Source organism: Aphelocoma coerulescens, chromosome 3, assembly GCF_041296385.1.
Source record: "Aphelocoma coerulescens isolate FSJ_1873_10779 chromosome 3, UR_Acoe_1.0, whole genome shotgun sequence".
Lineage (NCBI taxonomy): Eukaryota > Metazoa > Chordata > Aves > Passeriformes > Corvidae > Aphelocoma > Aphelocoma coerulescens.
Window position 1 is genome coordinate 22,647,258 of NC_091016.1, and position 13,942 is coordinate 22,661,199.

Sequence of the window (13,942 nt, forward strand, 5' to 3'; positions counted from 1 at the left end):
CGGCCCAAAACACCGCCCGGCCCGCCCCGCCCCGCGGCTTTAAAATGGCGACGGCCGTGAGGGGGAGCTGGTAGAGTGTAGTCATGGCTGCCGAGAGAGTGTCTGTGGTGCTGCTGCTGGCGGCGGCCCTGCTCTTCTTCGCTGGAGCCGTGCGAGGCGGCGAGTCCCGCCCGCGGCTGCTGGGCGCCCCGGAGACCATCGACGACCCCGAGAACGATGAGGGGCTGGAGCGGGCTCTGCAGTTCGCCATGACTGCGTACAACAGGGCCAGCAACGACATGTACTCCAGCCGGGTGGTGCGCATCATCAGCGCCAAGAAGCAGGTGAGCGATCCGCGGGCGGCCCTCTCTGTTAGCGGGGCTGGGAATGAGGCCGGCCGGATTCCTTTGGAGAAAGGGCACACGGCGAGTCTGAGGGCCTCTTCAAGCTGTCGTTTTTTTCCCTACAGAAGGGGATTAAAAGCCTTTTTTCATATCTTGGCTTCTTTCAGTCTGAGTGACCTTGAGTGCTGCGCGCTGTGGAAGGAGCCAGTGGCTTCCCTGCGCTGCTCATGAGTTAGCCCATGTCTTTGTTTATTGCTAAGGAAGCTGCTTTGAGGGACGTGTTTACTTGGATTTTGTTTCCTGTTTCTGAGAGGGTGCCAAGTGCCTCTTTGGTGGAGGTTGCCACATACAATTCCCTCTGTACTTTCGGAGTCTGTTTTCCATCATGTAACAGGAACACTGCCTGCCTCTCTGCCAGGCTTCTCTCGGCAGAGAGCCCTTCTCCGTGTGCTGTGACTAAAGTTGCCTCTGCCGACTTTTCTTGTTGCAGATCGTGGCTGGAGTCAAGTACATAATGGAAGTGGAGATTGCCCGGACAACCTGCACAAAGCCAGCAACTGATATCCAGCACTGTGCTTTCCATGAGGCGCCCCAGATGGCCAAGGTAAGCTCTGGGGCACAGCCTGCTGACTGCTTCAGTTTCCAACCCCATCCCACTGGCTGGCTTAATACAGATGGCTGTGGTCAGTGTCCCCTGTCTGCCTCAGCCGACATCAGAGACCTTATGCCTTTATCCTTGACAAGGCAGAGCAATTTATGCCCTTGCAGAACTTGTGTTGCCAGTTGTCAGAGAAGGCAGGGCCTTTTGGCTGCTTTGTAAGTGGAGCTCAGGCTGGAGCGCTGCATGTGTCTCAGTCCTTTTAAGAAGTAGTCATGGTCTGGATCAGAAGGCTCTGTGGAGGAAACTCTGCCAAGCCTCCTGGCTCTCAGTCCAGGGTCCTCAGTCCCCATAAAATTCTCATCTCTTCTTTCCCTTGGTGATGTAAACATGCTTGGCATGCTTTCCTGTGGGACTTGTATTGCTGTGAATAGAGCTTTGGGCAAAGCACTGCCCAAAAGAAGCAGATCACCCTATCTCTCTGTGCCCACCAAGCTATTACACAGGCATTTTGTAATGAGTAATTGAGCTTTTTGGGTGGGAACACAAAGTTTGTCTGGCCTGGGTTTTTCCATAGTGCTTCATTCCTTCTGTTGATGGCAGTGATGGGCTGTATGTGCCCTTTGTTCCTGCACATGTGTAAGGTGTAACTGCACATAAGAGAAACATGAAGCTGGTCTGTACCACTCTAGCAACTGCAATGATTTGACACAGGTGCATGTGGCTTAGCTGTGCCTGTGGGCTTATGTTCGAGTATTGTCTGTGCTGAGAGCTTTGTGAATGGATAAAGGAGATAAAGCTGAGCAGTCAGCACTGCTGAGGATCAGATTATTTCTTAGGGTTTATTTAAGAGATGTGACTTGCCCTGAGCCCTGTAGTGCTGCTCCAGAATACTTCTCTAGAGAGGGCAAATCTAGAGAGCCACAGGAGTGTAGAACAGTGGTAAATAACACTTTCATGCTCTTATTCTGATAACTACTTTTTTCTTTCTCTCCTTAGCACACCATTTGCAACTTCGTAGTGTTGACTGTTCCTTGGCGAAACCAAGTGCAGCTGCTGGAGAGCAAGTGCCAGTAAGCCTACCTAGATTCCAGCAGAGACCAGCAACCAGTTCTTCAGATTTAAAAGAAAGAGGCAATAACACAAATTGAGACGGGCTTTATCAACGCCTGTAACTTGGCTACTGACGTATGCTTGTGCTATGCAAATTAAACCATGTAACTTCACTTTTAAAGCACAGTATGATCTCAACTTTTTCTTCTTTGGAATTATTATTTTAGAGCAGCTGTTTTGGTCTTCTTACAGCTTTCCCAATGAATTCACTCCAGCATCAGAACTCTTATTAAAACCCCTTGATATCCATGTTAAATGACTACTGTAAACATAAAAACTTAATTAATAATTGCCATGATGTGTGGTTTTCTTTGATCGTCTGCTGTCTTGGAGGTAGGGCTTGCTTTTATTTGTCACCTATGCTATCCTGCCCAAAGAATGGGATGAGAAGGAATATGTGGCTCTGATCCCATAGGAAACAAACCATGCTTCCTTCTTCCTTAACCTGGCCTCAGGTTTTGAGTAAGAGATGGAAGCCTTAGCTGTTTTCACTGAAGGAACTCTGCTTTGGAAAACTTTTGATCTTGGGAAGATGAGCTGAAGCTGGTCCTGAGACTGTAATGGTTTTGGGTTCTGGCTGCTGTGCTGTTCTGTTGTAAGGCTGTAAGGAAGGAGCAGGATCCCCTTGAAAAAATTACACTTTCAAGTAGTAGGGGAAAGCTGCCAGGTCAAGAGAGAATCTTGGGAGTGGGTGAAGGTGCTGAGGTGAGCAGTGGGGGTGCTTCTTGTTTTTTCACAGTCCTGGTAGTACATTTCCTACTTTATCTCATGTCTTGGCTTTTCTGTACTTTGAAGTAAGCCTTTTGGTGTAAATCTCACCCATGCATACAGGGAGTCCAGCTCCTGGGGAGTGCATCTTATGTGAGTTCTTCTTCCCAAGGGAAATGCAACTTCCCATCATTGCCAGGGTTTGCCAAGCTTGCAGTGAACATTAGGCAACATCTTGATTCATGTTGTTGGGAGGATGAGCTGGTTGCCTGACCCCAGAGATCTGCATCTGGGTTGTGCTCAGATCCAACAGGAATAAATCCTTATTTTCCCTCCTTGTCACCCCATTCTCAGTGCTCTGCATATAGGTGGCCTGTTTTTTCTTGCCAGCCAGGTCAGTGACTCTGCATGTTTCCATCTGCTGGCCCTGGAAATCCTGGGTCAAGCTGCTCAGGTGCCCTCACTTGTCCTTCTCTAAGTCCTCAGTTCATACATGCTTATTACCTGGCTTCCACCTGTACAAGCACAAGGCAGTGGTGAAGGGGTTCCCTCATGCTTTAGGTGAGTTTGCCTCTGTTACCCTCTTGGCTTGAGGACAGGTAATTGCATTGGTCTCCTTAGAAAAGAGTCTAGGCAAGAAATGAAGGTGCAGATAGACATAATGAGGAATTTCCAGCACTTTGTTCTATTTATTAACTATCAGCTCAGAACAGCATGTGGGAAAAAGAATGGCTGTGCCAGAGAGATGAGAGTTTGAGTGTTAGGAGCTCCTGAATCCAAAGGTGTTGCATTTTCTTGTTGAAATGCCAGTGACTAAGGGCATGAATGAATGGCACAGATTACTCCACGCTCACAAGCTGCTGAGTGTCAGCCTTGGTGATTATCCCTGTGTGCTCTGCACCTGGAGAAGTGCCAAAAAGGCCTGACCTAATTTAAACACCTTCCACTGTGGGCTGTGTTACTTTGCATTTGCAACAGGCTAAGAGCATTAGTGGAAGTTCCCCTGCCAAGAGCATTTTGCTCCTCAGGTCTTTTTGCTTGGCTGGCTGGCTGTGATGGGGCCAGCTGAGCACTGAGCCCTCATTTGGTAGCTGCATTCTCTGCCTGACTTTTTCAAATGTCAGTGTCAGATGCGAACAGGGATGTGCTTGTTTCAGGTAATCTCTTGCTTGCATCTGATGGATCAATTCTGGGGCCATTCTTCCTGAAACTTAGTGGGGTTAGAGCTTTGCTGCTGCTACATGAACCCAAGGCTTTTTCTTGGCTCTGGTTCTCAGGGACAGGTTTAGGGCCAACCATGTGAGGAGTGTAGCTCTCCTTAGCACTGCCTGCACTTGTAGGCCTGTGCTGACATGGACTTGTGGCTCCCAGCTCCTGGGTCATCATTCCCTGGTCATGCTGCTCCCTGAGTTGTGGCCCTGCAGGGTTTTTCTGAGATTCTTGAAGCTGTATCAGCACTCCTGCCAGGTATGGACACTTCCCTGTACACACAGCTGAAATTGCAATTTCCTGTGATTATGGAAGGAAATGACCACGTGAGGATTTGGGTCACTCTGCAGCCCTCAGTCTGGGCCACTCAGAGCTGTTCCTGATGTGCATGGGCTCAGTGTATACAATATTCCTTAGCCTAAGACATGGAGACCTCTCAGTGAGTGTCTAAAGATGCTTGGCTGGTTGTATTCATTGTTAACATGCAATGCCTTAGAATCACTAGTGTGGATCCCTCAGAAGGTCAAATTTACCCATCAAATGCACATCCAGTTTTGAATCTTGGTGCTTTATCTCTTGGCATGGGAGAGGGAAGACTTCATGTCCCTTTCCTTGTGGGATGCAATGGTCACCTGGAGATCATTTCTGCAGGGTTAAGCAGGAAATGTCCTAAGCTGGGTCACTGCTGGCTGTGCTGAGCCTTTCCATGACTCATTTCACCCAGCTTTGGTGGTGGCCTGCAGGTGAGAAGGTGGGAGGGCAGGTGCCTGTTTCTCCTCTCTGGGCAGCATAGTCCCAGCTGGGCAAGGAAGGGTGAAGAGGACTTGTCTTGGGTGAGAAAAGCAGCTGACCTGCAGGCTTCACAAATCCCTTAAGAGTGCTTCCCTGCTGACACTCTGGCACGGGCCACGGCTCATTGGGACGGTAGACCTGGGGCAGGACCCAGGGCTTGAGGTGACACATGCTAAAGCCTCTCTTCTGTGTCATCACTCACTCACGTGGCATTGCCCAACCTCTGGGAGCTGATGCGCTCCTGCTGGTAGGTAGGATTTCACAGCAGGGAAGAAGAGAAGCTCAGCTGCTCATCCCCGTGATAAGCTGGTGGATGAGTCTTGGGGTGTGTGCTGGACACTATTTTTAAGCTTTCTGGAGGCAGATGTGGGGGTGTGTGAGCATAGGGCTGATGATGGGGAAAACCTTTCCCTGTTTCCAGCTGGAGAAAAACCCCCGGTGACTCATGATGCCCTCACTGTACTATGCCTTGCTGGGAGGCACTGTCCTCTCTTCCCCACAGGCTGAGAAACATCATAGCTTGTGCCCTGCCAACTCCAACGCTTTTCAGCACCCAGCTGCAGAAGAAACTGGGTCAGGGTCAGGGAATGGATTTTGTGTCTTGAGTATAAAAGTTAGCAAGAGAGGAGTTGTTTCAGTGAAACAGTGATGCTTACCCTAAGCATGTCTCTCTCTCTTGTCTTAGGTGAAGTCTCTTCATCTCTACAGGTGAGGTGTGTGGTTTTTTTCCCTTCTTGTGGGGCTAAGGGGAAGCCCTGGCATCCCTGGAGGAAAATTACCATCTCCAAGTGTTAGAACTGGCTAAAAGCAGGAGGAGGCTGGAGAGAAGATTGGCTGGGCGTTAAGGGTGACTGTGGCTCACAAATGCAGCCATACAGTTCTCAGCATGTTCAGAGGAGAAGGGGCACCAGAGCCAGTGGGACAGATGCTCTTCACATACCATGTCGCAGCTCACCTGGGTGAAATTGCATGTACCAGGCTCCATCTGTGCAGAAACATAATTTGGTGAGCTTGGGGGTCACAGAGCTCACACAGCATATCCCCCAGAAGGGATATGTGGGAACTCTTCAGGAACAGGCTTCTCTCAAGACAAGCCATAACCTATAAAATGAAATTAGTTTGGGGCCTCTGAGCATGGCTTGGCTGGGCAGGTTGGCTAATTGCACTGACCTTCCCTTGGTAAAACCCATGGGACTGGTTAAGATGACTACAGATTTTTAATTACCTACTTTTCCCTTTTCCTTGCTGAACAGCAGGTCTTTTCACTGCTTTCTGTGTTAGCCAGATAACATAGATGGAAATGTTTTTCCTATTTAATCTGACATTTTCAGTGTCTGCTGCACACCCCAGATGGTTTGGTGAAAATTATTTCTTCTGTGAGATGCTGAGAGAATAATGAAACATGATGTTTCTACAGCTCTGACACGCTTTTTGCCCAACTGCTTGCATGAACAAAACTATCTGGGATCTCAGTTTGATAGGAAATTGAAGAACTGGCAAGAAACTTATTTGCTCTGTGCTCTTGTAAACTACTTTCCAAGTGTAGGAAATGCTTCTTGCAGATGGTTGTTCTAGGAAAGCAAGGAATTCAGATATTAGAGGAGAAGAGCACAGGCATGAGTCTGCCATGGTTGGATTCACCAGGGAAGAGATGTGGCTGCTGGAAACCAAATTTTTCACCTGTCACAAAGAATGTCAGCTCAGTATTAACTGCAGAGCTGCTCAGCTGATGATGGGGGGAAAGGTGGGAGAAAAAATGCCTGACAGGTTTTTCAGATGCTCCACTGAGCATCCTCCATCTATCAACAGAGCCAGTTCGATCAGGAAATAATGAGAGTGAGCAGTGAGTGAGAAATTAACCACTGGCCCCAGACTGACATGTTTTGGTCACGTTCCAGATGCCTGCTGCAGAGAAACACAGACTGGACCTTGGTCTGAAATACTGATACAGGTAAGCAAGGTTTATATATTTAGTTTTACTTCTTAAAATTTTATTTTTATAGAGAATATTGAGGGAACCCCTACCATTGGAGAAGATGCTGTGTGACAGCATCTGAAACCAGCACTGAAGCTGCAGATGTGACCAGGTGTCCCTCTGGGATGCTCTTCCCTGGGCTAAATCATCACTGTCTGCATTTTACTGGGGCATTTGTGTTATCTTGTGAAAGATGCTGTTTCACAAGCCCTCCTGAAACACAGATGTCTGACCATCACACTTGTGCCTCCCAGCACTGGAAGAGAGAAAAAAGCACTGCTGCTGCACATGGGAGGAACAGGGTAAGTGACAGTACTGGATGAATTTCCAGCATGGAAAAGTGGTCCCTGGCTCCCCCAGATACCTGGGACTAGGTCAAGCCTTCCTTTCCCAACTCTTGGAGCCTCATACATGTAACCTAAACTCTTTCCACAGGGGGTCAGCATCTCACAGGAGATGCACAGGAATGGAAGACAGACCGGTTTCTTACCCTCAGCAAAAGGAAGGCAGCGCCAAGCATCTGCCACAGCCCTGTTCCTTATCCCAGCAGGTAATCGTCCATCTACTCCTAGGTGTCTGCTGGAGGAAGGTCTGATCCAGCCTGCATGGAGCCTGCTTTGATCACCTGGCCAGAAGGACACTGGAGGGGACTGATCAGTGTCCCGTGCTCAGTCAGGGGGACTGGGGGACTACATCAATTATCCCCTCGGAATCCTGGATGTCCCAAACAGATGCTCTCTTGAAGGATCAGCACCCATTTTTGCAACTCCTTGCGTGGGTATTTCCATTGCCAACAGACAACTCTCAGTTGTGTCCAGGTGTTCTGCAAACTGAAGGAAGTTAACTCTAATTTTACCCCATCTTCTTGTCCTGCTTCTGGAGAGAGTTGTTTGTGTAAGTGCAACGAGCAAACCCAAACATATCTGCCCCTAGGTGGAGGAGTGTTTACAATGTTCTCTGAGAGCATGATAAAAATTGGTTTTGTTGCTATGGGATTTCTATTCGCTTTGTAATAGAAAATGTGTTTTTCTCAATAGCTCAGATGTGATGAAGAGCTGCAGAGCTTCTGTCGGTCTTGTCCCTGCAAGCAGAAATCCTGAGGCTGTGTAAGCAAGTGTGGGAATTGGGATACTGAAATATGAGCATCCTTGACCACTGAACCTCCACTACCCTTGTACCTGGCAGGTGCCTGGAGAGGCACTCTAACCCAGAGACTGACAAATTGTATTTGTGGCTGCTACAAATGTTATACAGCTATCAACATAAATGTGTGCAGGGAAGGGCTATGAAATTTCCTGAGCTCTGCTGAAAACCTTACACTGAAGATATCTCCTTACATTTAGCTCTTCAGGAAAACCAAGATCAGATAGAAAAATATTAACTTCTGTTGGTGAAATAATCAGCTGTTTTTTAGTACGCTGCCATGAGAAAAGAAGCAGGAACTGGATGTTATAATATGTTAATGACAGATTAATTTAGTGACTCTTCAGATCTCTGGTCTAACTGAAATGCAGCCTGTTGTGCCTTTGTAGAACCTTGCATGGCCTTCCCAAAAACAGGGGCCAATGCATGCCTTGTTTGTAAACATTGGAGCTCCTGAACACACCCTGCAATGGGCAGGTAAACCACTGGCTCTGCAGACACTGAAACTGCCCTCTTTCAATCCCAGTGGCATTTAATCCTGGTAAACAAGCACCAAGTGGGAAACTGTCTTTATACTGCCCCAAATATGTTTCAGGGCCACATGCAAAGCCAGCAAAAGTTGTATGTGCACTTCTGAGGTCAGTGGTAAATGTCCTCCAAACCCTAGGAAGTCACTGCCCAAAATGAAATGAGATCTGGAGGATTCAATTTATGTAAATTCCTGGGACTGTCCCATGGATTATTAAAACAGAACAACAAGAGCCTTTTTCTAGCTGGCTCCTGGACACCTCAGTCTATTGACTTGCATAAATCTTGTTTGCTTTGGAATTGAAATTAGCTCTCTTAACTGCATCAGCATAAAGCAAGCATCTCATTTTCTACAAGCCTTGTTTTAAAGGTAGGCTGAGATTAAATAGCTGGCAACTCAAGCAGATATAAAAGGCTGTGTTGTGGCAATGCAAATGATGTGATATATGGCATAATTGGGATCACTGTGCAGAAGAAATGAAAATCAGGGTGGGTTTTTTTTGCTTGCTTGCTCACTCTTGGGATGTTGTGCCATCAATTAAGGGCTCATTTATTCCCTGTGAGGGTGAAAGTCCCCACTCTGAGGTAAGACTGGGAAAAATGCAAGTTGTCTCCTATCAAATGGTAAAGGTTGTGAAGGTGCAAATGTTAATTGGGAGTGCTTGGCTGGGGATGGTACTGCCTGTGCCCTGGTTAGGCATGGCTAAATTTCTTGTTTTCTGCTAACAGCCAGAGTTTAATGAGGTGCATGTGAGTGAAGACAAGGTGTTGAGTAAAGGATGGGAGCTCTTGATAGTATGATCCAGTGCCAGCTGTGGTGTTCTAAGGGCGGTGTTGGGGGGAGCCAGGATGTCCCCTCCAAGCCTTCCTGTGGGCTGTTCAGAAAGCTGTTTTCCTTTTTGGAGTCCCCAGAGAGCTCTGCACAAGATTGCCTCTCTTCAATACTTGCTTGCGGTGGTGGAAGGGTAAATCTCTTACTTATCTGGAGGCAAAACAGCTGCTAAAGAGCTGCTGAACAGCTACTGAACAGCAGAAAGTTTATAGTGATGCTTGTCTTGTCACCAGCTGCATCTCAGTCCTCAGTTACTGGGTTTGGAAAGAAATCTTCAGTAAGAGCAGACAGACTCATGATTATTTTTTTTCTACTCTTCAATTGAAGGAGAAAGTAACAGTGAGATTGAGGGAAACCTTTTGGTCTCCGTCCTTACCACAGAATGGCTCAACCCTTGGTCAGAGCTAAGTCTGTGCTCTGAGGCCATTGCCAGAGCAGAGGAAAAGTGTTTTTTTCCCATTCAGGTGTGAGGTTTTTGTCCTTTTTATCTGGATTTGTTTACCAGCTACCATTTTTTGAGGATTTTGAGATCTGAGAGAACACTTACTTCACTAATTTTTGTTCATCTCAGGAGTAACTTGACTTTTATCATATGTTTTACTTTTAATGAGTTCAGGGTTATTTTTATAGGTCAGTTTTGCTGGTATGCTCAATTTTTATTATTATGGAGTACCATAAAATGTGGGTAAGACCTTCAGACTGCACCAAAACCTAACAGTTTTGAAAATGAAAGATGTCTAAGGGTGGTGTCTGATTCCTTGGTTCTCCTAAGCTGCTTCTTAGCTCCCAAGGCAGAAGCCATCTGTGTATTAAAATAACACATTATTTGGAGGGGCATCTCAGGCTGTGAGGGATGGAAAAGGAGGTTCTGGGCATGTTTACACGGATTTGGTGGTGGTTAGAGCAGGGGTGGCAGTGCCACTTCTTCTCCCTGATTGACTGCTACCACTTCTGCAAGGATGCAGAAACTGTTGCCTGAATTTATTTATAGTCCTTCATAAAACCAATTACCCAAATGTCACAAAATGTGTTATTATTAGTGCATTTCCTCCTGTATTAGCATGTCCTGAGTTCTTGCCTTGTCAGGGCAGTAGAAAGCTGGTGGCCTTTTACCAGCAATGGCACAAATCACATTTACTGGGCTGTGCTAGAGCTGAAGTAACATTTCTTCAAACTCTCAGCCCTGCAGGCCTGAACAAAGTGTTTTTGCAGGAGCTGAGAGGCTGCCAAGGAAAGATGAATTACTGATCCTCGAGGGAAACGTGCTCCACACTGATCTGGCTGCTGCATAGTAACTGGGATGGCAGGGTGGTGGATGGATTAGGAGAAAATGGATTGCATGCACAGAGGTGTTCGTGGGCCAGGACAAATTCTGGCTTGCCCCTTTTGTGCTGGGGAAGAATTGTGTCTTCTCCATGTTTCTGAAGTGCCCCAGGCCTTGCAAACGGGAGAGGTGATTGGGCTGGAGCATTCCCCTGTGTGCTGGTAAATATTGTCCCCAAATTTGGAAATATATCCTCTGAGAGAAGACTGGTTACAACCACCCCTCCCCCACCAGAATTTTCCTCGAAGGAAAGAGATAAAAACTATTTATTTAACAAACACACAGGAAAAGGAAAATAACGCTAAATAATAAAACCTCTCGATTTGCTGAGAGAAACCTGGGAAAATTTCAGAGTCCTTCCGTAGATCTCTCTCTCCTCCTCCTTGGAGCTGGGACAGGGTGGTGAGCCTCCCTCCAGGGCCAAGACCTCCGTGGAAAGTCCTCCCAACGTATTCTGATGTTGAAACCGTCCAGCAGAGAAGAAGGGAAAAATTGGAGTCCCAGGAAAACAAAGTTCAACTCTCTGAAGGAAAAGGAGCTGAAAAACTGGCCAAAAGCTGGCTGGAAAGAAAGCAAGCTGGGTGCTTCCTCTCCTCCTCTTGCCACAGCTGAACACAGAGCTGTCTCTATCTCCGTGCCCTTGAAAACATGAAAACAAACTGCAAACTGCTTTGAAGAGTTCGCTCGGTTTCTTCTCTCCCCCCTCTCAGGCTCAGTTTAAAGGCACAGAAAGGCACAAAATTAATTTCTGGGCATAGAACAGCGATATGGGATACACATCCTAAAGTCACCCCAAGACACCCTGAGAGGCTCAGCCTGGGGAATGGATGGCACAAGAGGACCTACGAGCAGATTCCCAGTAGTACAAGGAGGTCTGCATCAATCTCTGACTCTTCCAAGGATGTGATAGTGGATGCTGTGGTTCTCCTGTTGCGGGCTTCAGGCTGTTGTGTGACTGCCACTGCTCCCCTGAGTCCCTAGTGGGTGTTCTGCATTTGGGACCTTCAGGATGAAATTCTGGACACCCATGTCCAACTTCTCCACATTCACCCAGAAGGCAAGCACACAGGTCTGTGAATCCCCGTCTGCTGCAGGTGGTCCACTGCCGGGTTTTGGGAGGTCCTTTGTTGGTGCTGAGGTTTATACCTTGGCAAGGTTGGCCTGTGGGTGTTCTCAGCTTGGCAGAGAGCCTTGGTGGAGGCAACAGGGAGCGAAACTGCTTCCCAGAGCAGACAGAGTGTCCCAGAAACCAGGACTGGATCCTAACAGACTTGTTTTCTGCCTCTGCTACTGGCCTTTTGGGTGATCTTGGGCAAGTTCTTTCATCTTTCTGTGCCTCCGTTTCCCTAGCCTGTAAAATGGTGATAATAATTCAAAGTCAGGCTGGATGGGGCTCTGAGCAACCTGGTCTAGTTGGAAATGTCTCTGCTTATTGCAGGGGGTTGGACTAGATGGCCCTAAACCAACCCAAAACCCCGTTCTATGATTCTGTAATAATGAGGTGCTCCTCCCTTGCCCAAAATAATAATCCCAAACTCATTTGGGACCTGCTGGTAGAAATAAATACTCAATGCTGCCGTTACACAGGAGCTGAGCTCTTATTTGTTGGGGCAATTTTGTCAATATGTAACTTTTAATTTGTTCTGGCGACCGCAGAATAAACTGCCTCATTACAGTAATGCAAACAATTTTCAGGTTTTGCAGAGGAACATTTCCTAACTCTCTCAATCTGACCCTTACGAAACAGGGGTCCTTCTACTACTTGGAGAAATTAATTGTGCTATACAGTATCAGTATCTTTCCACCTCCATACTTCCATGAAACTTTAGGATTGGTTTTGTTAGGTAGTGCTGCTGATGCCTCGGCAATTTCCAATGAATATCTGACTATAAATTGCTGCAATGCTTTCTCAATTCTCGGTGAGTTAAAAAATGATTTAGGATAGGCTTTATTCATTCCCCTTACTGGAAAACAATAATTTCATGCAGGGCAGGACCCTTATTTTCCATAAAGAGATGCAGGAATTTTTTTTTCTTTTTTTTTTTGGTGTTGCAGTTTTGTTTTATTTAAAAGTTTTACACTGAACAAATTACCAGCATCTGCTGTGCACATGAGAATGTGCAATTAATTATCTCTTCTGCGCTTTTGAAAACTTGCTCTAAGGAGGTTTGGATACTGAGGAAGCAACAAGAGCAAGTGAGGATTCACCTTCCTCCTGATCTGGTTTGGATGCTGTTTTCAGGAGGTTCTTCCAGTCAAGAGATGCTGTTGGAGGGGCTGTAAGGACAATAAAGCAACACCCAGATGTGTCTTAGAGGGGCAGACAAATAGAATCACAGAATGGGACAGGCTGGAAGAGATCACAGAGGATCATCTGGTCCAACCTCCCTGCTTGAGCAGGTTCATCCTCTAACACATTGCAGAGGATTGTGTCCAGACATTTCTTAAATATTTTTTGAATATTTCAGTGAGGGAGACTCCATGACCTCTCTGGGCAACCTGTTCTTCCTCATGTTCAGGTGGAACTTCCTGCATTCCAGTTTCTGTCTGTTGCCTCTCATCCTGTTGCTCAGCATCACCAAGTAGAGCCTGGCTCCATCCCCTTGGCACCCACAGAAGATGTATGCAAAATGCATCCATGCAAATGTTCTGGGGCAGAGCCATGTGAGGGGTAACACCAGGCTGGATCTCTCAGGTGGTGCAAGACCTTGGCCAGGGATCCAGATCTGCTTTCTGCTGCACAGCTGAGTGTCAGCCAGGGGCTGGCAGCTGCGGGCTCAGGGCTTGAGGTGGCAGCGCAGTAAAGGGCCTGGCTACACTGGGGCTGAAAGCAGGAGTGAAAATCAGGGCAAGCCAAGAGCTGTCATCTCCTGCCACACCCACTGCTGCTCGAGGGGCTGGCAATCCCCTTCCAGCAGAGCCAGTGTCACTTCATCCCCATTTTTTTGCAGCCCTGTGCAGATAGGTAGAGAGGGCAGGTTGCTGCTGTTTCCTGCCTGCGTCCTTCTGGCTTACTCCCTACCTATCATCTTCAGCCTTGCTTTTCAAAGAGTGCATTTTTCATTCCTTTTGTAGGCTACAAATGCTGGTAACTGAGGCTGGTAACCTCCCTGACAGGCTGCAGAAGCTTCAGATATTTAATTGGCTGCTCCACCCCAGGATAAATAAACCCTCAGCATCCCAGCCTGAGGAGTTAAATGTTCCGGGAATTGGATCACTTGATTTCTTTGCTTAGAAGTTTTTCTGCTTCTCCTGGATGAGCCAGACATGCTGACAGTTGGCAGAAATCTTACAGACTTTTCCTCTTACAGAGGAAAGCTGGAGTTGAAATGGTTTTTTTCTGATTGATTCTGGATACTATCAGATGAAGAAGTTGTTGAAAAATGGCAGTGTGGTT

The 13,942-nt window shown here is 47.1% G+C and overlaps 1 protein-coding gene and 1 long non-coding RNA gene across 4 annotated transcripts; both read left to right on the forward strand.

The window, feature by feature from the left end:
* Positions 1 to 53: 53 nt before the first annotated feature.
* On the forward strand, positions 54 to 2,327 carry LOC138107780 (cystatin-like). Its single transcript, XM_069009457.1, has 3 exons — positions 54 to 323; positions 814 to 927; positions 1,921 to 2,327. Exons 1-3 carry the CDS (start codon positions 84 to 86, stop codon positions 1,996 to 1,998), a joined length of 432 nt encoding a protein of 143 aa, XP_068865558.1. The 5' UTR covers positions 54 to 83; the 3' UTR covers positions 1,999 to 2,327.
* A 4,123-nt stretch (positions 2,328 to 6,450) lies between these two features.
* Positions 6,451 to 12,127, forward strand: LOC138107782 (uncharacterized). Of its 3 annotated transcripts, none has more exons than XR_011149699.1 (3): positions 6,451 to 6,694; positions 6,973 to 7,020; positions 7,154 to 12,127. It is a non-coding gene; the product is annotated as an uncharacterized lncRNA (long non-coding RNA). The 3 variants fall into 3 exon arrangements; XR_011149700.1 differs by lacking the exon at positions 6,451 to 6,694 and having other exon boundaries at positions 6,734 to 7,020; positions 7,154 to 7,612; positions 7,756 to 12,127; XR_011149698.1 differs by lacking the exon at positions 6,451 to 6,694 and having other exon boundaries at positions 6,734 to 7,020.
* The last annotated feature ends 1,815 nt before the right edge of the window (positions 12,128 to 13,942 follow it).

Coding starts and splice junctions, on each gene's coding strand:
- LOC138107780 (XM_069009457.1), top strand. CDS start 84: ATGGCTGCCGAGAGAGTGTCTGTGGTGCTGCTGCTGGCGGCGGCCCTG. Junction 324..813: donor TCATCAGCGCCAAGAAGCAG/GTGAGCGATCCG, acceptor TTCTTGTTGCAG/ATCGTGGCTGGAGTCAAGTA. Junction 928..1,920: donor AGGCGCCCCAGATGGCCAAG/GTAAGCTCTGGG, acceptor TTCTCTCCTTAG/CACACCATTTGCAACTTCGT.